This window comes from Momordica charantia, assembly GCF_013281855.1.
Source record: "Momordica charantia cultivar OHB3-1 chromosome 6 unlocalized genomic scaffold, Mcharantia_2.0 BLBB01000006.1, whole genome shotgun sequence".
Taxonomy (NCBI): Eukaryota; Viridiplantae; Streptophyta; class Magnoliopsida; order Cucurbitales; family Cucurbitaceae; genus Momordica; species Momordica charantia.
Window position 1 is genome coordinate 8,100,907 of NW_028275164.1, and position 24,538 is coordinate 8,125,444.

Consider the following 24,538-nt stretch of genomic DNA (forward strand, 5'->3'; position numbering starts at 1 on the left):
AAATTGAAGCTCTTGCTTGATTGCTACATAGAAGACAAAAACATTGTCGTGTTGTCGTGTCTAATAGAATTGCTTTGAAAAATAAAATGTTGTGACTTTTATTTTGTCCCCATCCTTGAAAATTAAATAGAATATTTGAGTGAATTTTTCTTACTATAATTGATATTATGTAGTCTAATTATTTTCTTCTCCACAAATGTTTGCCTGGCCTATTCAGTGTAAGAAAGAAACATAAATGTTCATAGCACGATTACATATTTTATCTGCTGACTGCAAAAGATAAGGATTCCACGAACTTCCTTATTTTCAGATGACTCGTTGAATTATATTCGAATTGACTATCGTTACTTTATCTATTACTCAGAGATGGTGTTTTTTTTTTCTTTTTTCATTTCCTTTGTTGTATGCAAACTTTTGGAGTTAAATTGAGATTAATTTTTCATTTTAAAATACTTTGGTCATGTAATTTCATTGCAGTAACGATTTAGTATTTGTACTTCCATTTAAGTTACAATTTAGTCTCTATATTTTTAACTTAGTAACAATTTAGTCCATATATTTTATTGTGTAACAATTTAATTCCTATAGTATAAAGTTTTTATCGAGTTAGTTCCTATTGTAATTTTTTTTTGTTAAGTTTCTTCAATATGTAGATCGATAAATTGGTGAAGGATCGGATGTGTTCATAAATTACAAATACTAAATTATTATATAGTAAAAATCGACACTTAATTTTAATAAAATTTTTTATATATGAACTAAATTGTTACATACTAAAGTTTAGGTGCTAGATTGTTAGTGACTAAAATTCAATAAATAAATTGTTATTTACGGAAGGTAAAGTAGTGATTAAGTGTGTTTTTTATTTTAACCTTCATTTTCTTAGACAGCGGTGGAAAAATTGTAATTATTGATTAGTTAAAATTATTGCTGACTCACTTCCTTAACATCCCTGTTAAGGTTGATTCCACAATCTAATTAAGAGTGATGATAGTGGCATCTTACAGATTAAAGTTAGATGTTATTTTTTAAAAGCAAAAATCATTTTGAAATACATTTAAGTAACATTTTAGGTAAAATTACATTTTTGGCCTGATATTTTAGTCAGGTGTTTATTTGGTCCCTAGAATTTTAAAAGATGTACTTTTAATCATTAGGGTTTGATATATTGTTCTATATAGTGTCTAAATTTATTTAATCGTTGGTTGACTAATAGAAATATGATATGGCTGCTAAATAAAATTTTCGACTTAACTAGTTATATTAAGTTTATATGTTTGTTTTGCGGTGATTAACCATGTGAGGTGACCATCTTCTTCCTCTTTTTTTCTCCCCTCCAGCATCTCCACCTCACATCAACAACTTCACTGTCGCAATACGTTACCGCTTCACCTCACCTTGATGCCTTGATCACTGTAGCTCGTCCAAGATGTTCGCGATCTGAAATGAATGCCCCCTCGTTTCATATCTACAACGAAGGATCCCTCAAATCTGGAACGAGGGAGCTTCTCCCTTTATGGTAGATCAACGATCTTGTACGAGTGGCGATGAAGGCATTGAGGGGAAGGGGAGATGTGACATGTTGCGGTAGTGAAGGCGTCGAGGGGAGGCAGAGTGACAATGGGTTGCGATGGCGAATGCGTCGAGGGGCAGTGGAGTGGATACGAGTCGCGATGACTAAGACTCGAGATGAGGCAAAGCGACAACGAGTTGCGACGGTGAAGAGTCATCCTCATTGACGCTGTCGAATTTCATTGGAAGGGGATAAAAAAGGAAGGAGGAAGCAAGAAATGAAGAAATAGAGAGGGAGAAAAAACAAACAAACCATCTCACTTAATCTACAGAGAATTGATTAATTGATCCAAATAAGCTATGATAAATTGAGAGGGAATGAGTTCAAACCTCATGATAGCCATCTACTTAAGAACTAATTATTATGTATTTTTTGACACCATTTATTATAGAATCAAATGGTTGTCTGGTGAAGAGGTAAACTAAATTTTAGGACCACTTATAACTACTAGTGTATCACCACGTGCAAATGCACGTAATATTCTTTTTATTTAATTTTTCATTAATAAAAATATCATTATTTATTGAAAAAATGTATCAAAAGTAAAAAACTTAAAAGAAAGGTTTATAAATGAATAGAATTATATAACTCAATTTTTGTTGGTGAAACAGTGTTGGAAGAAAAATTTACTTCATATTTTAGAAAAAAATTATAAATTTTTTCAAGTAAGTAAAATGATTTTTCATATCCACTTTTTTGTAAAATTCTATACATTTATTAGGTGCACTTAAATTTTCATTTATTCAAAATCGATTTTCCTTTTACTTAATAAAAATATCATTGATTCTTTCCACTAATTAATTTTTAGCATTAAGAACTTATACATTTTTCTTTAAGAACTTATACATTTTTCTTTAAAACAGTAGATACTCATAAATTTATATCTAAGTTAATTTTACTTATTATATTTGGGTATTTAATAAATAAATATAATAATTATTGTAACAAAAATTATTATATTATAATATTTATTTTAATCCACTTTTAATTTGTTATATTAATTTTAATGAGTTATAATAAATTTACAATTGTGAGTAGAAATACACTTTAGAGTTTTAATTTAACACATTTATAAATAAATGCACATAATATTCCTATGCATAATAGAATATCATTTTTTAGCTACTTTTAATTTAACGATTACTAAAAATATGCTATTTCCTTTAAATGAAACTCAACAAATAAAAACATTAGCTTCTTTTAATTTAACAATTACTAAAAATATGTTATTTCCTTTAAATGAAAACTCAACAAATAAAAACAATAGCATTATTGCTTAATGTTAGTAGGAGATAACTTTTTCTTTTTTTTATCTACAAATAGGAGAGAAAGTTGATTAATCCATATTACATAGAATAAAAAATCACAACAATACTAATTGTAAAATAATTTATAACATTTATAGGAATGATTTAATACCTTAATTTCTCAGAAATTGTTCACTTTAATTGATAATTGAGATGAAATTGTAAGATTTAATGACTTCTACTTATAAAAAAACATTATTATGCAACTCTTATAAATACAGCGCTCAACGTGCTACGCCATTGTACACTATAATGCTACTAAATCTATATATATAAAATTTAAAAGAATTGATCAAGAAATGAAAAGAAGCATAAACTAAGGAAGAAAGCTAAATTATGGTGGGAAGAAGAATGAAGGAACTCATATATATATATACACACACACACGATGGATATAAGTTGAAAAACTTTTGAGATTCCAATATCTTTTGAACTCCATTAATTTCAATTAAAGTAAAATCATAAATTGTTAAGAGTAAATATACGTAACTTTTCATATTCAAGCTTTTTCATATTCATAACTTTTATGTTTTTATTAATTAAAGTTATTAAAAATAAGAGATGACATTCTTAATAAATTAAAAATCGATAAGTGGATAGAATAATCTAAAAATATTTTTCCAAGATGCTCATTTTTAATTTTTAGCATTAAGAACTTATCCATTTTTCTTTAAAACAATAAATACTCATAAATTTATATCTATAAGTTAATTTTACTTATCATATTTGGGTATTTAATAAATAAATATAATAATTACTGTAATAAAAATATTATATTATAATATTTATTTTTAATCCACTTTTAATTTGTTATATTAATTTTAATGAGTTATAATAAATTTACCATTGTAAATAGAAAAATGCTTTAGAGTTTTAATTTAACACATTTATAAATCAATGCACAAAATATTCCTATCCATAATAGAATATCATTTTTTAGCTACTTTTAATTTAACAATTACTACAAATATGCTATTTCCCTCAAATCAAACTCAACAAACAAAAATAATAGCATCATTGTTTAATGTTACTAGGAGATAACTTCTTTTTCTTCCTCCCTTTTTTTCCTCCCTTCCTACAAATAGGAGGGAAAGTTGATTGAATAAACCATATTATATAGAATAAAAAATCATAATAATATTAATTGTAAAATAATTTATAATATTTATAGGAATGATTTAATACCTGAATTTTTCAGAAATTGTCCACCTTTGATTGATGTTTGAGATCAAATTGTAAGATTCAATGACTTTTATTTATAAACAACATTATTCTGCAACTCTTATAAATAGGACGTTAACGTGCTATGCCATCGTGCACTATGACACTACTAAATATATATGTATAAATTTTAAAAGAATTGATCAATAAATGAAAAGAAGCAAACTAAGGAAGAGAGCTAAATTATGGTGGGAGGAAGAAGGGAGGAACTCATATATACATATATATACACACATACGTAGAAGATGAATATAAGTTGAAAAACTTTTGAGATTCTAATACCTTTTGAATTCCATTAATTTCAATTAAAGTAAATTCATAAATTGTTAGAAGTAAATATACGTAACTTTTCATATTCATAACTTTTTTGTTTTTATTAGTTAAAGTCATTAAAAATAAGAGATGACATTCTTGGTAAATTAAAAATCGATAAGTGGATAGAATAGTTTAAAAATGTTTTTTCAAAATGCTCTCTTTTTAATATAGTATAGATATAGATATAGATTTATATTTCAAATATATATCACCTCCATTTTTTTAAGTGCTATATTCGAGGAAACGAAATGGAGATGATATTTTACTAATTTTAGCAAATGTTTTTGTCCTAACGATTTATAATTATTATTATTTATTTTATTTTTAAGAGATGCCTTCAAAGTCAGAACTAAAAAAAAGAAAAGAAAAGGAAAGAAAAAGGCAAAAAACAGAATGTCCTTGCGTTCACATTTCTTCCCAAAGCTCTCGCTGCTTCCCCACATCTCTCTCCTCTGCCATGGCCACCGCCTCGGCTTAGTTCGCCGCCCTTCCAGTCTCCTCATTCGCACCTCCTCCTCCTCTCTCGTCTCTCCGCCTCCCCCACTCGCCGGACACTTTGGCCACCGTCGCCGGAGAGTTTCTATGGACTCTGCTTCACCGGAGGTTTCAGTTTCGGTGTCGGTCGACTCCGTGGCGCAGGATTTGAAGAATCAGAGCTTGAACAGCGATGATCATGAACACGAAGGAAGTAGCCTCAAGAACAAGGTGAAAAAGAAGCTCGAAGATCTGAACTGGGATAATTCCTTCGTTAGAGAGCTCCCCGGCGATCCCCGCACGGATATCATTCCACGAGAGGTTCTATTTCTTTGTTTTCAGCTTATTTTGTTTTTTTCCCCTAATTTAAATGGTTATTGGGGATTGGGGATTGGGGTTGTTACTTGAATTTATCGGAAATGTGGAGTATGGGAAGAATTGTGTGTAATAAATTGAAAGCTCGAGTATGAATTTTTCTATAAGCTGTAGTTTAGTGGCTTATTCTTACTATATTTTTTTCACTTACTTCTCGGTGATAAAATGGGTTGTGATTTTGATTTACCCTCTATTTGGTGTATAAGATGATAAACAGATGAAACGAGATTTATAGTTTATGTTATCGTGTTTTCATTTTGATTCAAAAGAGAAGGTTCTACGGTTTACTTGATCTCCGATGCTAGTTTCATATGTTTCGGGTCGTTTTGAGCCATAATCTAACTGTATGCAGAACTTTCATGTGCTGCTGTTGCTGTTATATCTCGTTTATAAAATGATTGCATTTATTTAGCTATGCTACAGGCATTTTCTGTCCGAGATTGGATTTGGTTTAATGGGTTATTCTGCTATTGTGAATCTGTGATTGGTTAGTTTATCTACACTTTGAATCTCAGGTATTGCATGCATGTTATTCAAATGTATTACCTTCAGTTGAAGTAGAAAGTCCTCAGCTTGTTGCTTGGTCAGAATCGGTTGCTGATTTGCTAGAGTTGGATCCTCAAGAGTGAGTTCACGTATTTGGTATTTCTTCTGATTTTTGATTGATGCCGTATATGCACTATGTGCTATAACTTATGAAACATGGACGTTTAGTTTGAGCAACATCTTAAATATCACAGTCTCATATATTGTACACTCTACTAGACGTTTAAGATATAGTTTAAAGATCTTTTATCATTCTTGTTTAATTTTGAATGAAATGCGAATATATTTAGATATATTGACGCCGATGCAGATCCTATTGAAGGTCTCCTTTCTTTTCATCGAGGATCTCATCTTAATCATCTCTATCCTTTGGCTGTTGGTTCACATGGTTGATTTGGGATTGTTCTTTTTTGGAGTTGTTTGGTGTTTGTCTGACTTGAAGTGGGGACTTTTGTTCAATGACAGAGGAGGTTATTCTATTTTTGCTCTTTTGTAACAAGGGACATATCTTTTGGTGTTCTGGTTGTTTTGCTATTTTGTGGAGCATTTATCTTGAGAGGACTAGCAAGATTTTTAGAGGGGCTAAGATGTCTCGCAAAAGGTTTGGTTCTAGCTAAGTTCAATGCTTCTCTTTGGGTGTTAGTATCCAATGATTTTTTAATTATCCATCGAGGCTTATCCTTTTGGATTGGAGCCTTTTTTTTTTGTTTAGTTATCTTAGGGTTGACTCCTTTTGTCTTACTGTATATTTTATGCTCTTTAGTATTTTTTCATGTTTCTCAATGAAACTTTGACCATAAATAAAACGAGCTAACCGACAGAACACTTTCACTTGTTGTGGGCACCATCATCTCCCTACAACATCACCCACTTTCTTCTAAAAAATTTCACCTAAAACTGTAAAAAATCTGACTAAAATTATAATTGAGTGTCTTGAAGAATTGGGCACCAAGCTCTCATTTCTGATATAAGGATTTGTTGAAAGACTTCTTTTTGGGGAATTTAATTTGGAGATGTGTCAGTCCCCATATGAGGAATCCCTCTAGCATTACGACCCTTCTCTTGTGCAAACTTTTTAACCCCACAACCTGGAATGTGATCTTAAAGATTTTAAGTATCTTGAACATCTGATCGTTCCTTTCTGTCCATGGGCACCACATAAAAAAGCTCACACCAGTTGCACCTGAGCTTCCATATAGCAGATAGCAGGATGTAGCGGTCAGTGTTCCACGGAGATTGTCAAACGAAGGTCAAGGGAAACTTGTTCATTTACCAGAAAATTCGCAAGTTACTAATAAGTGGCCTTGTATTTATGAGTTTTCAGACACATTGTGCAGTAGCTGGGAGAAATGGCATGAGAGCTGAAACTTTTTTGACTGAGTTCCCAAAGAAAGAACTTGATTTTCTTGGTGTATTTATCCCTCGAAATATTGCTTTAGTAGATTGCTTTGGTGACTTAGCTCCTTGTACATGGATTTGACTGAGAATTTACTTGTGGGATCCAGTGGCCACGTATATGTGTCAAAAGGATTTGTTAGAGTATATATTAGTATATTTTATATTCTTGTATTAATATTAATTTGTCATTTACCTTCTCCTTATAGGATTAGGTCAACTTTGTATATTTGTCTATATATATAGACTTTAATAATGAGAATACAATACATTGGATTCTCTCCAACCTTAATCTCTACATAGTATCAGAGCTCTAGGTTTCTTCTAAATGCCCATTAGGGTTTTGTCCCTTAGGGTTTTTGTTTATTGCTATCCAACACAACTCACTACGACCGCCGTCACCGCCGACCACCACCGGCACCACCGCCGGCTGCCGCCGACCACCAACCGCCGCCGCCGCCGACCACGACCACCGCCGCCGCCGTTTGCTGATTTGCCAGTTGTTTTTCCAATTGCTATTCGTGGGTTTCGTCTCGCCGTCCTTCGCACCTTCGTCGCGGTGCGCTTCCGTCACCGCCAATCGCCTTCGTCCCTCTGGTTGTCGTGGGGGAGCACTTGGGGTTTCTGGTTTCAGAAAACACCTAATCCGGTTTGGTTCCAACCGTTTGATTCATATGTTTTGTTTAGTTCGGGTGGTTTGGTCTGGTTCTGTCGTTTTGTTCAAATAAGTTCGCTTGTTTGTTATGGCTAAGAAGAAATCAATCGTAACTTCTGAGGTGATCCCAATGATATCAAAAATCACAGAACACAAGTTGAATGAAGCACGAATAGATTATTTGTCTAACAAGTTGGGCATGATTAACATATATGCACCAACTTGAGGGGGAGTGTTAGAGTATATATTAGTATATTTTATATTCTTGTATTAATATTAATTTGTCATTTACCTTCTCCTTATAGGATTAGGTCAACCTTGTATATTTGTCTATATATATAGACTTTAATAATGAGAATACAATACATTAGATTCTCTCCAACCTTAATCTCTAGCGGATTAAACAAGGAGAAAGGCAAGAGCTTGTTTGAGAGAGCCATACAATCAGTAGTTTCTTCTTCTTTTAAGGATTTACGGAAAATGTAGTCCCAAAAAAGAGTGTCAAGAAATAAAGCTTCATTTAACAAAGCTGTCTTAGAGGAAGATAGAGCAAATAGTCTTGGGAGTGGAGTCTTTGGGTTTGGGAACTCGAGTGAAAGAAATCAAGTGTTTATGGCAAAATGTGCGGTGATTCTTAAAGGATTCCAACCAGATTTACCACTTTCAAAGTGGTGTTTCTAGCATTTATGGAAAGAAGATAAGTAGTTCATAAATGAAAAAAAAAGGAAGTTGCCGGAGTGGAACATTGCCAAGGTGAAGACTTGTATCCTAAAATTATTTTTGGTCAAATTAGGTGATGGAAAGAAGATCAAATCTTTTATAGATGTTGGGAGGGATAATCAACCTCTAGGCTGCAGTATATTCCAAGGTGAAGACTGGTAATAAACTTTGAGATGTAGGCTAAAGAAGTTGGATTATTTTGACAAGAAGAAACTTAACACAAGCAGAAATTGGTGAGATTATTGAGCTGTTGAGGTTGCTGGAAAACACACAAATTGAGGAGGGAGGGAATGTGAGGATTTGTAGTTTACATTCTTCAATTGATTTTTCGATCAAATCTCTTATTCTACAATCTAGGAAGTGTTGTAATGACCTTAGGAAAGAAGCTATCCAAGGAGATCTGGAAAGGGAAATGTACCAAAAAGGTCAACGTGTTTGTATCTCCAATTCTCCAGCTTGTCTTTGTGGTTTCAGTATAGTAGAAAAGTTATGGATTAGATGCCCTTCAATGGCTTTGTTCCCCTCACTGCGTCCTCTCTGTTTGAAGCAAGTGCAGGAATGGATCGTTTATCTTTCTTTGATTTTTTAATAAGAAAGCTTGGAGCTCACTTCTTCAGATTCTTCATCTTTCTTGGGTTTTCTACAACTCCCCGGAAATGAATCTTCTTCAACTTGTTATGCCTTTCCTCAAAGGTTGAAGCTTAGAACCTTTGGGTTTGTTTAATTAAATCCTTACTTTGTTGTCCTTGGTTGGAAAGAAACAATAATGCCTTCAATGAGAAGGAAAGAATTGGGGGGTTTGAATTGGCAAAATTTCATTCTTCCTTTTTAGGTTTTTATAGATAGCGATTTTAGCAACTGCATATCTGGTAAGTAATTATTTCAAATTTTGGACCTCTGTAAGCTCTCTTGGGGAGGACTTTTTTTTTTTTATAAGTTATATGTGACTGGGTTCTTTTCCTCTTCTTTTTCTCCCTCTTTTTTATCTGTCTTTGTTTTCTTTTCTTAAATGTACATTTTAAAAATTTTAAATTAAGAAAGAAGTGAATTTGGGTAGTATGACTGGTTGTCACAGGAGTGTTCTAACGCATAATTCTCTTTGGATTTCAGTCTTAATCCACATGCAGTCACTTCTGATGACTGATTCATTAATTTTGCATCATTAGATGTATGTTCAGGCAACGTTAATGTTAGTTTAGATAAAAAAATGCTGAAACTTATCCAATCCATGCCATGTATGTCCTCTCTCTCAGAGTTGTATTCTTATTGCAAGAGCTGAAGTATTTTGCTTTTGGCATTGCAGATTTCAAAGGCCAGATTTCCCACTGTTGTTCTCTGGTGCATCTCCATTAGTTGGAGTGTAAGTGTAAAACACTAATTGATTGCCAGCACCAGCATTGTGATTTTCATTATCCCTGCCAGCTAATATTTTGTATTACAGGTCGCCTTATGCTCAATGTTATGGGGGCCATCAGTTTGGTATGTGGGCTGGACAGTTGGGTGATGGTCGAGCAATAACCCTTGGAGAGATACTTAATTCCCAATCTGAAAGGTGGGAGTTGCAGCTAAAAGGTGCTGGGAAGACTCCATACAGTCGGTTTGCAGATGGCTTGGCTGTGTTACGAAGTAGCATCCGGGAGTTCCTTTGTAGTGAATCAATGCACGGTCTTGGAATACCAACAACTCGTGCACTTTGTGTTGTGACCACAGGAACATTAGTTACTCGAGATATGTTTTATGAGTATGTAGGATGATCTTATATCTTCATGTGCATTTGAATAGAGCCCTCATAAATTAAAGAACTCTTAATTTCTGAATATAGTTCATTTTTTCTTCTGCAAAACCCTTACACAAATGAATTTCATTACGAAGTTATTGTCCAAATTATTTTTAGACCATGATTGTTTTGTATTTTTTTGACCAAGAAACGAACTTCTCATTTAAAAGAAACAGAAAATGTTGAAGAGTTCTTGAATATACGGATCTAGGTACTTTTATGATACAACGTGGAAATTAACTACAAAATGTGAAGAAAAGATTTAACATAAATCTTGTTGATTATGGCAATGCAATAATAAGTTCCATGTTTGTTTCCATTTATAGTGGGAATCCAAAAGAGGAGCCTGGTGCAATTGTATGCAGAGTGGCTCAGTCCTTTTTGCGTTTTGGATCATACCAAATTCATGCCTCTAGAGGAAAAGATGATTACAAAATTGTTCGGGCTTTAGCAGACTACGCGATCCACCACCATTTTCCTCACCTAGAGAATATGAGCAGCAGTCAGAGTTTATCTTTCAGCACAGGCAATGAAGATGATTCAGTTGTTGATCTCACTTCAAACAAGTATGCAGGTAATTGTATCTGTTAAAAGATGTATTTAAAGACGTTGTTAAAAATAGTTCGTGACATGAAGTGCTAGTTGCAAAAATGCTACTTGAACTGAATTGTGTTTTTTTTGAACAAGAAACAAGATTTTCATTGATTAAGGAAAAAACCATACAATGTTCAAAGATACAAGCCCCAAAAGGAGTGTAAAAGAGATAAAAGTAGAATGTAAAATACGGAGCTTAAAAGAGAAAGAAAAGCTTCCCAATTGCTGTAAATAATGGATGAAGAATAGTTTGGGAACAAATCCGAGAAGGCACACCATTCGGAGCGATCTTTCTTCTTGTCATGGAAAATACGTTGGTTCCTTTCAAACCATAACTCCGAAATAGTGGCTTTGATAGCATTAACCCAAAGAGATTGGGCCTTAGGGAGGGAGAAAGAACAAAAGAATAGCTGCTGAATGTTGCTTTTGGTGTCAACCGATAAGAGCCCAGACAAATTAAACAGCTGGAAAAGATATGACCAGCAGCTTGATGCAAAAGGACAATGGAAGAAGATATGATCTTGTGTCTCACTGTTAGAATAACAAAGGCAACAGACCGAAGGCTGTAAATGGAAGGTGGCCATCTTTCTTTGCAAAGTTTCTGCTGTATTCAAATGCCCATTTAGGAGAATCCAAGAAAGAATATTAACTTTTGTCGGGCAAGAAGATTTCCACAGACCGGAGAATGAAGCTTTTGGAAGAGGGATCCCTTTTGTAAGATGAGAGTGTAAAGAGTTTACTGAAAAACTCTTTTGAGGCCTCAAGATTCCAAAGCAATTTATCTTCCCCCACAGTAAAGGTGCATCTATTTTTCAGGAAAAGCTCATGCTTAGAAATTAAAGATGGTAGCAAAATGCATATATATAAGACGAATGTAAAAAATTAGAAATATGATAAGAACCATCAATGATTCATTGGTCCAAAGGACTGGGGTTAATTAAGAGGGAATGAGTTCAAATTCCCATGATGACCATCTACCTTAGGAATTAGTAATTTCTATGTGTTTCCCGACACAAAATGTTGTAGGGTCAGGTGGTTGTGCCGTGAGATTAAGTTGCCCGTAAGTTGGTCCGGACACTCACGGATATAAAAAAAAATGATAAGAACTGGAACTAAAAATAAAATGGTATTGTAACCATCATGGTTTGGTCTAGTTGAGATTAAGGTGCCCGTAAGCTGGTCCGGACACTCACGGATATAAAAAAAAAATGATAAGAACTAGAACTAAAAATAAAATAGTATTGTAACCATCACGGTTTGGTCTAGTTGTCAATAAGGCTAGGCCAATAAGGGCCAATGTGAATATCCTAAGACTTTTTGAAGAGAAAGAGGCCTCTTTTGAATCTATCAGTGTGAATATAAAGCATATAGCTTCTTGGTGGGCTTCGATCTATAACAAGGTTTTTTGTAATTATGGTTTCTCTTTGATTCTACAAAGTTGGAATTCCTTGATTGTATAGTCCCCTTGGGGAGGGTCTTCTCGACCCTCTGCCTCTAGGCTGTTCTTTTGCCTTTGTTTTGGGCTCCTTTTGATTTGGAATACAATCTTTCTGTTTCTTATAAAAAAAAAAAATAGTAGGGTCAGACGGTTGTCCCATGAAATTAGTTGAAGTGCGTGTAAGCTAACTCGGATACTCACACACACACACACACACACACACACATATATATATATATATATATATAAAATGAATTGTAGATAAAAGGATAGAGATGTACGATAATTTTTCTAGTATTCGAGGTACTTGGAACCCTCCTCCCTCTTTGAGTATTTTCAAGTCTAAACCCACAAAGCCGTTGCCTTCTTCCATCCCCTCCCACTATCTCTCCCTCTATTTATCGCAACTCCTTGGCTAGTTACTATTATGTCGTTACCACCCTAATAATAGGGGTATTCTTAACAAAAGGTTACCTGTATGTTGAAAAAACTTTCTTTTAGCTAAGTAAAAATGTGTTTTCTGCTCAATATCATTTTTTTTTGGGTATTCTTAACAAAAGGTTACCTGTTTGTTGAAAAAACTTTCTTATTTTTTTTTTTTAATAAGAAACTGAACTCTTTATTGAGGCACATGAAAACATAAAACATATAAAAGGGCATACAAAAACAAAAACAAAGCCCAGATTTCTGCTCAATATCATTAAATAAAGCTATAGTTTGAAATGCGCTACTTGTTGCTATTTTATGAGAGAATCAGTCAACAGGTACATTAGAGGAAAGAATGAACTAAATTCTCCATTTTTCCTTTTCTTTGAGTTGCGGTGGCTTGGAAGGGGATAGGGGGAGGATGATCTTCTTAATGTGGTTTCATTGTCAGTTTATTCCATCCTTAGCGAAGTTAGGTTATCATTTAGTTGATGCTATGCTAAGATTGTGTAGGTTTATGATTCTTCATCATCTGAATTTGCCTAGTCCTTTATACCATTGTATTGTTTTCCTCTTGTTACTGTTTTTCAAAGACTGCTTTTGTCTTCTTAAGATCAAAAGTTACTCATAATGTAATCAAGGCTCCAATTTGTTAGAGACAAGGGTAGGATGATTATCTTTATTTAAAATTTATGAAGATGAGAAATTTTCCTCGTGCTTCCTGAATTTCTGACGTCCCACACCCACATGTATCTTGCCCTTGAACTGGCATTCAAGAAGCTGCCTCAAGTTTAGCAATACCTATGTAGTTTATCTTATTTACTCTCATGCATGACACGTTTTTGAGAACTCTATCTCCTTAGAACTCAAGGACATAGACGTACAGCCTATAGAACAGATCCTGTTCAAGGTCGGGTTTTTGAGAACTCTATCAAAAAACTTAACTACTAGCTACAAGAATCATGATTGTTCTTGATATCCTAATTGATGAATCATGGGCCTGGTGCTCTGTTCCTCGAGGCTGCTTCTATGTACGGTATCTTTCATATGTTAAAAGGCCAATTTTTAGTTGGACCAAATAGCCTCTGTTTGCTTACATGGTTACAAATCTAATTGGGATGCTGATTCTTGCCTATAATTAAGCAACATTAGACGATCGTTCTTCTCTCTCTCAAGACCTTGGTCTCGATCCATGTTTAAATTTTATTCCTTATGGCATTTCGCAGCAACGAGGAATTTGTTAGCAAAGCAAGGATAGGATGATCTCTGTAATGAATCATGATTAACAATTTACTTCTCAACTGTTCCTGGCTCTTCTGTAAACTTTTGTAGAGCCAGTGCATGCAATCTTGTTTGCTTACGTTCACTGGCATTGAAACTAGGTGATCTCTTTACTAACTTTTATCTGTTGCAGTTGTAAATATCTTCTCCATCTTATTGCACGGTTGCTGAGAATTCTCCTTTTAGTTGTATTCAACTTGCTATTTTTGAACAAAAGGGTCTTGCATGTTATCATATTGACATTTCTGTTTCTATTGCCTTTACATGGATGATGTTATCAGCTTGGACCGTAGAGGTGGCTGAGCGAACTGCTTCCTTAGTAGCAAGTTGGCAGGGAGTTGGGTTTACACATGGTGTACTCAACACTGACAATATGAGTATCTTGGGTCTTACCATTGATTATGGTCCATTTGGATTTTTGGATGCTTTTGATCCTAGTTATACACCTAATACAACTGATCTTCCTGGAAGAAGATATTGTTTTGCAAATCAGCCGGATATAGGCTTATGGAATATAGCTCAGTTTTCCTCAACTCTTTCAGCTGCTGAATTAATAAATGATAAAGAAGCAAACTATGCCATGGAAAGGTAGTTTTACTTTGTCGGACTTTTATATGTTTTAGAATTGTTGATTTTCCATTTCACTCATATTGTGACATTTTCCCTCTCTATTTACAGATACGGAACCAAATTTATGGATGACTACCAAACAATAATGACCAAGAAAATTGGTCTACCAAAGTACAATAAACAGTTAATCAGTAAGCTTCTCAACAACATGGCTGTTGACAAGGTCGATTATACAAATTTCTTTAGATCACTTTCCAATATCAAAGCTGATCCCAGCACCCCAGAGGAAGAACTGTTGATCCCTCTGAAGGCAGTTCTATTAGATATCGGCAAGGAGCGTAAGGAAGCTTGGGTTAGCTGGGTAAAGACCTACATAGAGGAGGTATGGTGACAAAATATCTGATGGTTCAAAAATAGCAATTGTGACTTCAAATATTTGCATATATCTGTTTCTCCCTTTGTTATTTCTGATCAGTTTTCCTGTTCCTTTGCATTTTTTAAAAATCTTGATTTAGTTTGTCACCACCCGACATAAATGTTGATTTTGAGTTAAAAATTATGAAGTTCTCGCATTGCCATAGATTTTGTTGTTGTTTTCCTTTTTTTCCTTTTTTTTTTTTGTAAATTTTAATTAATTAATTATTATTATTATTTTTTAATCACATTTTAAACCTATATAGCTTGCATGTCTATATCTGCGATGGTGTTGGCATAGAATATCCCTACTGTTTCTTTCCTGCCAAATTTTCCACAGGAAAGCTCTGATTTATTGGACCAATAGGATTCCAGCTTCCTTCTTAGGAGAGTGACCCGCCAAGAGGGCTTGAAGAAAAGCTTTGGGTTGTTGTGAAGTGGAGATTTCCAACAAAAAGCACCCCAATTTCTGTTCCAAAATTCAGCAGCGAAGTCACCACCAGTAATAAATAAGTGCCCCTATGTTTCAGCATCATTTAAACAAAGATGGCAGCAATTTGGAGAGATGCTTAGGAAAGGTTGCATCCTTTGAACCAAATCATGTGTGTTGATGAGTCACGCAAAATTAAATCTCATAAAATATTCAAATTCAAGCTACAAAAATTTTCAAACTGAATCATTTAAATAAAACCTAGTTGGAAACAAATACAAAAAAGAGTCCAAATTCAGCAACAAAATGCCCAAACCCAACAAAAAAGGTATCCAACATGACTACAAGAATCAACGCCCGCGACCCACAAGGCCACAACCTTTGTTTTTGTCTTGGTTCCCCTTAGTTTGGACTGTTTTTTATTGCCTGTTTGTACATCCTTCCATTTGATCAATGAAAGTGTGATTTTTCATTAAAAAAAGAACCAACTGTTCAACCACAAGGATTGAGAGTATTAATTCGCCCACTCCAGTATGGGGGTCTTGACATTGGAGCCCTCCAACATAAGAACAATAGCTTGCTCCTGGAGATTCACCCAAGAGAAAGATGTGCTTTCGAGGAAGGTGATTGAGAGTATATATGGGGAGGATTGCCATGGTTGGTTCACACGTCCTGCTAAAGGAAAAGCGGAAGGAAGGCCTTGGTTTGACATCTCTAAAAACACTGCCTTCTTTCTCAGATTCCTCAAGTTTAAGGTGTCAACCGGCAATAGGATAAAGTTCTGGTCAGATAGATGGGTGGGTGAACAACCTCTGAAACACTCCTTCCCCGCTTTGTTTAACATTTCCACAAAGAAAGAAGCTACAATAGAGGAGTGCTGGAACAGAGATGAAAATGATTGGAACTTAGGCTTTCAAAGAGGCCTTTTTGATTGGGAGATAGACAACTGGGTGGATTTTATTAGTTTAATCGATGTAGTCAGACTTGGAGCAGGAGAAGATCAAGTGAGATGACCGTTAGACAAAGCAGGGACTTACTCCACCCATTCCACTTGCCTGCAAATGCTGGAGTGTACCCCTTCGGTAAGACCTTCTCTCCTTTCAGCAATCTGGAAATTCACTTCACCAAAGAAAGTGAAGGTGTTTCTGTGGTCCCTTGCACACTGAAGTTTAAACACTCAAGATACCCTGCAGAAGAAATGCAAGAAGTGGCTGCTGTCTCCCTCGGTTGGTAGCTTATGCATGAGCAACAGTGAGAGTTTAGACCATTTATTCATCCACTGCCCTGTTGCTGTTAGACGTTGGAACTTCCTGCTGAATGTTTTTGGGGTTTCGGTTTGTATTCCAAACCAAATAGATGATTGGCTTTCAGAAGTTTTACACGGGTGGAATCTCCCTAGAAAGAAGAAATTCATGTGGGGATGTGCTGCAAGAGCTTTTGTTTGGCATTTGTGGCTGGAAAGAAACCAGAGGACTTTTGAGGATAAGAATATTTCTTTTGAGTTTTTTTTTGTAAAAATGTACCGCCTCTTGGTGGTGCATCAACTATAGAAAATTCTTTTGTAATTACAACCTTTCCATGGTCACAAACAATTGGAAAGAGTTGGTTTAGTCCTTGGGTGGGGTTCCCTTTACGGCTCTACCCCAGCCCTTAGGTTGTCCTCTTTTATTGAGTCATACACAAGTTTCTTACCTGAAAAAAAAATGGTTAAACTAATGAAATTGAGAGTTAATTTGGCCACCTATTTAAGTTTAGGGTTCAATCTAATGAAATTGAGAGTTTAAGGTTAAAATTGACTCATAGGAGTAAAAAATATATTCTTCCTAAAAACAAATCCTATATGATTCATCTTTGACATGTTATGTGATGGGAAAACCTTAGTCAGAGGAAAAGTAAATGTAGATGAAGAGTGCAACTTATAAATGTCACCGAACTTCCATTTTGTCAGTTGAATAATGTTGTGCAGCCTTTAACTTCAACTTAACTCCTATCAGTAGTTAATATTTCAGTTAGTAATGGTTCTATCCTTGTGAATATCAATGGTAAAATTGACCTTTTCCAATTTATAATTTCATATTTTCTTAAATGTTTTTTTTTCCATATTTTTCTTGATCTGTTTTGAAGCCGTTGGGTTAAAAGTTATAACAACTATAACAAACTGGAGTCATCAATAAGTATCAAGGAAAGCCACCTGTTTAGACATATATATTCTTATTTTTCATTTTAGATGGAGAAGATGAAAGTGTCAAACTGATATAATTGTCATTGGCTTAAAACTTATCCTCTGTATCCTAATCTGAGGAGTGAGCGAGTATCTGGAATCCAATCATAAAACCTCCTGGCTCCAACCCAACAGCTTACAGTACATCTCATGGTCCTGTTTGCGTTGGCTAGAGTTTATGCCCAGATCTCATGAACAGCTTACTTAGTTCATAAATGCATTCTTCATTGGAGGAACGTTGTTGGCATGTTTTGAATATCTATTTAGAAAGATAAATTAGTTCTATTTTATCTAATCCAGTATCCTACTGCTTTTGCAGCTCGCTGGAAGTGGAATCTCAGATGAGGAGCGGAAGGCCTCTATGGATGCAGTAAATCCTAAATATATTCTGAGGAACTACCTATGCCAGACTGCCATAGATGCGGCTGAGCAGGGTGATTTTGGGGAGGTTCGTCGGCTGCTGAAGATAATGGAACGGCCATATGATGAGCAGCCAGGAATGGAGAAATATGCACGGTTACCCCCTGCTTGGGCTTATCGACCGGGTGTTTGTATGCTTTCTTGTTCTTCATGATTTGATAGCTTCCTCTACGCCACACACACAAAAGGAAAAAATTTATTGATAGAATGTCTGTATGTATATAATATTGTCAAGTCAGTGTTATAATCTCGAACACTAATGTTCAGTTATTATTTTTCTTTATGATATAACGTCAAATTTAGTAATTCTCTCATTTCCATTTCTTCATTCATATCCATGGTTTATCGTATTGTAGTTAAATTGTTGAGAGAAAAGCAGTTTTACAGCCTTGGGATAGCGTTCATGGACGATAATATTGTGTATTTGTGTTTGTATAATATTGTGTGTATATATATATATATATATATATTCTTTTTATATATATATTCCTTTTTTTATATCCATGAGTGTCCGGACAAGCTTGCATGAATTTCGACTAATGTCATGGAAGAATTGTCCGACCTACTACATTTGGTTATTAAGGTAACTCATAGGATATTAAATCTTAGGTAGGTGGCTACTATGGTTTGAACTATTCCTTCTAAGCCCTTTACTATTTACATTGGACCTTATTAACCATTAGACCAAACAATGATAGTTTGTATATTATTATGTATTTGTATTATTGCAATGAAAAAAAGATCCAGTTGATCCAATCTTCTTTTAGTTGTATTAGGACACACACCTTGATTTGTTTGTGGGGTTGAGTTTAAAAAGTTATTTTTATTGTTTAGAACAGAATTCATTGAATTGTTTGTGGGGTTGAGTTTAAAAAGTTTGTTTGTGGGGTTGAGTTTAAAAAGTTATTTTTATTGTTCAGAACAGAATTCATTGAAGCGATTTATGGATCTGATTCTTGCGATGACTTCTTTATCCAAGCAATTGAATTTATTCTTCTTTTGAAAATCAGAGACTTCTGTGAATGAATATTTCAAGGACACAAAGAACTTCAATTTTTACCATCTGATCAAATAGTCAAATAGTGTTCTAGTCTCTCTCCTTTTCTTTCCCTTTACTATCCTGATTGTATCTGTTTTCTAATGAAAGAAACTGTAGGGCTTTGTTCAAAACGATTTCAGTAATTTAAACAAAATTAGGAATACTGCAGACTCTCTTAGTCTTAATTTGCCTTGAATGGTTTCATTCTTTCTTGTAGTCCATGTTTTGTGCCATTTCTCTTCACCTTGATAGTTTCCAGTATCAAGAGGTTAGAAACAAAGTTTTAGAATTGGTAATTTGGTTTCTCTTATAGAAAAGTGTCTTCTGGAGATTCTCTTAAGTTTCTTTTGGAATATTGATTTATCTTGGAAATGTTGAAACTATATAAGGTTGCAAGTGGAGATTTTATGCTGTGGTGAGATATCACCCGCAGAAGCTGAAGGTTTGGGAGAGAAGGCTTACGATGTGGATTAAGAAATATTGGAAATACTACCAGGCAGTATCGATGCGATTCTAGGAACACCATCATTTGACAAAAAAATGTATAGAACCATCGCCCTAAAACTTTTGGGAGGTAGATATAGAGATTCTTTTGAGTTATGGATTCTCATTTTTCTTCGACTTTCTAATATTTACAGTGCAAATATTTCACCCATGAGGTTGAATCTACTTATCAGGTAAACATATTGATTTACCATGAACTAATGGACTGAAGAAATTTCTCTACAGGTGGAGGTGAAAGGGCAGGGACTTGGAGGTATAGGAACAGGAACATGCCTTCAACCATCAGTATTACCTCTTTCGTTGTGGGTCTTTCAGATGGGTCTTCTTGAAGGCACAAAATTGCAACCATTACAAACCTTTCCAACCTCCTCATGTCATCAATGGCCTCCAAATCACCTTCCATTAGAACATCTAATCTTCCTTGGCACTAACATTTCTCTTCCCTCTTCCAAAGCTTGCACATCTCATTCCTTCTGCAACAAATGATTTCTAGCAGGACACCAAAACTATACACATCAACCTTGGTAGTCACTGGATCCGACTTGAACCAATCTGGAGCTATGTACCCTGTTGTCCCTTTGATATCAGTTTCAACTCTGTATCCATTTTGATCCATTTTCAATAGCTTTGCCAATCCGAAATCGGAATTTTTGGCATTGTAATATTCGTCAAGGAGTATATTTTGAGGCTTTATATCGTAATACATGATCTCCGTGCTGCATTCTTCGTGTAAGTCCGAGAGTCCTCTAGCAATTCTGTTGGCTATTTCGGTTCTGAGGTTCCAAAATAGCCTTAAGTCAACAAAAAGGAAGCTTGCTAGGTTGCCATGGCTCATAAAATCATAAATTAGGATGCAATTTTTACCATCACCACATTATCCGAGTAGGCGAACAATAATTTTGTGACGTGTTTGCCAACCACACTCAACTCAGTTCTGAATTCTCTCTACCGTCTTCAAACATTTTGTCCAATTTCTTAACAGCAATAGGGCCAACTTTGATCGCCCTTTTGTAAACAATGCCACAAGATCCTCTTCCAAGTTCTTCCCCGAACCCATTTGTAGCTTTTTTAGGATCCCAAATACTTTAAATGAAACAAAGATAACTATATTGCAATATCAAGAGAAATTACAATATCAATAGTCTTTTGAGAGGACTATCTCTCTCCCAAGAACTCTGTTAAGTTCTTCACCACAAACTATTTCCCAAGATATCCTTCTCCTCTCCCTACTACCCTTAGGGCCCTATTTAGTATTTATAACAAATCACCCCCGACTAATTATCATAATACCCTCCCACTAATATACTAATAATATTCTCAAACTATCCTTTCTAGGACTCTCACAAGCTTTTCCAAGTTCTTTATATGTAAATTGATGTAGACTTCTTTTGAAACTTTTCCTGGGCAGGAATCTATCAACAATTTTCTTGCTGCAGTACTGGCATATCAAACTAACCAGTATGAGAATGACAAATAGAGAGCAAGCTAACAATATGGAAATCACCAGGATTAATGTGTCTTGATTCTTCCTTCTATCAAGTTTTGGAAGATCAAATTTTTGCCCCACGGAACTAGCAGATTTTCACTACTATCTTCCCTCTCATTTGAGAGTGTTAGCTTCTTCTTCCAACAACTATTCTCTCTATATACAGCTACCACACAGGGGCAATCGAGCAAGCAAGTATTTTTGCACTCTTCACCAGCAAAAGGCCTTATCAACTCATAATCCAGTATTGGCCAATCAGTATTTGGAAGATCTTGTAGACTATATAGATCATGGTTGAATTTTTCGCACCTTCTTCAGATATTTGGGGAATGTTTGGCGTGCAGTTGCTATACTTATTATCTGGGTCAATGGATGAATAATCTGGTGGACACTTGCAACTTGGCCGTTGATCATTGTGAAATGTGCAAAATACGGTTGTATCCACAAACTCCAGAGCGCAAGTTTCCACGCATAGCAGTGCAAATATTATTTGGTATCTTCTTAAAGTTCATCCAGGTTAAAGCTGAAGGATTCCTCGTATGGTGACTAATGGTGAGGACACCATCAAAATTAAGAGTGACTTGGTAATAATGAGTTCGAGTAGGGTAAATTTCTTCTTGTTCTTTGCATTGTATATCTGAAACAATTTCGTAACCATCAAAGGCTTGTGCAACATGGTAGGGTTCATAAGTATAGACGGTGGGCAAACTTCTGATATTGAGTACAGCATTACCGTCATACAAGCAAAATTGGAACTTTCATAATGAGTAGAAAGGAAGTTATTTACCTCCATTTTTTGAGTAGGAAGCAGAGTGTCAGTGGTTGTTTGAAACTCTCCCATAAGGGTTTAGAATTTGAATCTAGAAGCACAGGATTGTCTGTGTCATATATCATACCTGAGATGGGACCTGATTTCCATGGTTCTCCACCTTGGGAGCTTTGAAGCAATAGGCCATCCGAAGAAGTTGCTTCAATCTCCGAACCTCTTGGGGCTGGGTTTTGATGATGTCTAGCAAACCAAACTATGGTTTTTTCATCCAATTTGTTGTACCAAATATAAATTATAGAATGTTGGATTAGGATGGCAAGTTCTGGTGATTCTATTCTGTGACAGGATACCCACCAGCAAAAGTTGAAGTTCTGGAAGAAAGTTTGACAATGTGTCTCCAACAATGCTGGAATTATTTTCGGGCAATAGCAACGACGATCAATCTTTAACATCTTTAAATGTCAACCTTCCTATTCATTTTTAATGAAAGTTTTGGGAGGCGAATTTAGGATATGACTAAATGCACTAGCGAGATATTACTACTAGATATTCTCTTCGAGTTAGGGAGTCTCTTTTTCCTCGATTTGCTAAATTCTACAATGACTACTTCTTAAGCCTACTAAGAGTGAATTTGGGATAACTTTTTAGAGTATTGCTTCAAGGGAAAAGAAAGAAAAAACTTGAGGGAAAAACGTCCGGTGCTTTCTCAAAATTACTTGTCGTTATTATGAGAACATTGAACTTAAATTTGGAGGCCTTGATAAAGCAAAAGGTTATTTTGGAACATGGATCCTCCATTAATGAACGTGGGACTTAGGCTTGAGAAGAAACCTTTTTGAAAGGGAGGTGGACAGATGGGTAGCAATGATGGGAAAGCTTGATGGGGCAATTATTGGTCAAGGTAGAGATCAAATCTGGTCGAAGGCTGACAGTAAAATCAGCTTTCTTTTTTTGGCCATTACTTCCCCTTTGCCTAGGCTGAATTAGACCGCAGCTCTCATTTGTAGAGTAGAGTTCCTAAAAAGGTCAAGGTTTTCCTTTGGACACTTTTTTACAGAGGCACGAATACGACGGAGAGAATTCAGTGGAAACCCTCCCATTGGGCTCTCTTCCCAGCCGCTTGTGGTATGTGTTGGAAGGATAATGAAAACGTGGATCACCTCTTTTTGCAGTGTCCATTCGCTACCAAGGCTTGGAATTATGTGGCAACACTATTAGATGTTTCCTTCTGTCCTCCAAGAAAAATTGACGATTTCATTATTATGGAAGGCTTTGGTGGCTCCGCTCTCAAAGGGAAGACGTTTGTCTTTTGGAATTGTACGGCGATGGCTCTCCTTTGGCTTCTTTGGAGGGAGAGGAATAATGGGCTTTTTGAAGATAAAGGGGTGCTTCTTGGTGGGCACTCATCTACAAGGAGGTTTTTTGTAACTACAATTTTCGTTTGATTATACAAGATTGGAAAGCCGCGATTGTATAATTCCTTGGGAAGGGTTCTCTCTACCCTCCGCTTTGAGGGTGTATTTCCCTCTTCTTGGAGCCTTCTTTTAATGAATATATTCTCTTCTGTTTCTTATAGAGAAAAAAAAAAACCCAAACCCAACCATCCCTTCGTTGGTTTAAAGGTGCCTTTTTTTTTTTTTTATATGAAACGAGTATTTCATTGATGGTATGAAATATAGAAAAGGCCACATTGGCAATTACAAAAACGCCTTCCAATTATGGATAAGATCGTTGAGAGAGTAACAATTGAAGGGTGAGTGGAAGCTTTTACACCAACCAAGAGCTAAAACAGTAACTCTATCAAAAAAAGAATCAAAGGAAGAGATTTATCGTTAAAGACTCGGTTGTTCCTTTCTAGCCATAGACTCCAAAGGAAGGCTTTGATGAAGAGGGTCCAAAGTGTTGCCTTGATAAAAGGAAGGTTTAAAGGTGCCTTGATAAAGGACCCTCCTCTGTTTATAGTAGGACTTTAAAAAGCTCAAGTATTTTTTCGAGTGGCAATCTTTCAATTGGGGGAGGTCCATTTTCTCATGGGGTGGCTCATTCTTCTAAAGAAAAATCTTAGATCCCCTTTGGAGATAGATTTTTTGGATGATGATGAAGATTGCAATCTAAGTGTAGTAGTTATAACTCATTCGATAGAGAAATCATTCGATAGAGCATGATTTTTTAGATTATTTTGAGCAAGCTGGCATTCCCTTATTCCTATATCAAGCACAAAGTTCGGAAGCTGCTAATTTCAAAAGAGCAAGAAATTTTTGTAAGATTCAAAATCTTTTCGGGATTTTTGGTTTGCTGGTCCTTTTTTGTTTTTATTTTTGGTTTGGCTTTTTGGTAGAAGTTACTTTTTCTGGTTCCTGTTTTTGTTTTCCTACTTAGTTTGCTGGTAACTTGGCTTATTTTGGATTATTTATTTTGGACTGTTGTTTTCCCTCAACCAAAGAGTTGGTCCTTGGGTTTTTTTCTTTTTCTCCTTTTGGTGCTTGTTTTCTTCAATAGGTTCTTTTTTATCTATCAATGAATTATTTTTCATGTAAAAAAAAGTACTTCAAAGTATTTCTAGAATTTTTAAAAGCACATTTTCAAAA

General features: G+C 35.1%; 1 protein-coding gene, 1 long non-coding RNA gene and 1 pseudogene across 6 annotated transcripts; 2 read left to right on the forward strand and 1 right to left on the reverse strand.

Moving 5' to 3' along the window:
• Positions 1-4,769: 4,769 nt before the first annotated feature.
• Positions 4,770-20,416, forward strand: LOC111021431 (selenoprotein O). 5 transcript variants are annotated; one of them, XR_015791982.1, is made up of 10 exons: positions 4,771-5,211; positions 5,781-5,890; positions 9,885-9,941; positions 10,023-10,322; positions 10,685-10,932; positions 14,379-14,685; positions 14,776-15,049; positions 18,052-18,283; positions 19,581-19,765; positions 19,921-20,416. XR_015791982.1 is itself a non-coding variant. In XM_088126175.1 (10 exons), the coding sequence occupies exons 1-9, from the start codon at positions 4,810-4,812 to the stop codon at positions 19,706-19,708; spliced, it is 2,058 nt and encodes a 685-aa protein (XP_087982301.1). In that variant the 5' UTR covers positions 4,771-4,809; the 3' UTR covers positions 19,709-19,733; positions 19,921-20,416. The 5 variants fall into 5 exon arrangements, 3 of the variants coding, with proteins under 3 accessions (XP_087982301.1, XP_087982302.1, XP_022154095.1); XM_088126175.1 differs by having other exon boundaries at positions 19,581-19,733; XR_015791983.1 differs by lacking the exons at positions 19,581-19,765; positions 19,921-20,416 and adding an exon at positions 15,449-15,659 and having other exon boundaries at positions 4,770-5,211; positions 18,052-18,193.
• Positions 15,666-17,260, forward strand: LOC148210634 (uncharacterized). Its single transcript, XR_015791984.1, has 2 exons — positions 15,666-16,593; positions 16,705-17,260. It is a non-coding gene; the product is annotated as an uncharacterized LOC148210634 (long non-coding RNA).
• Positions 19,773-24,499, reverse strand: LOC111021419 (G-type lectin S-receptor-like serine/threonine-protein kinase LECRK1; annotated as a pseudogene).
• Positions 24,500-24,538: the final 39 nt, after the last annotated feature.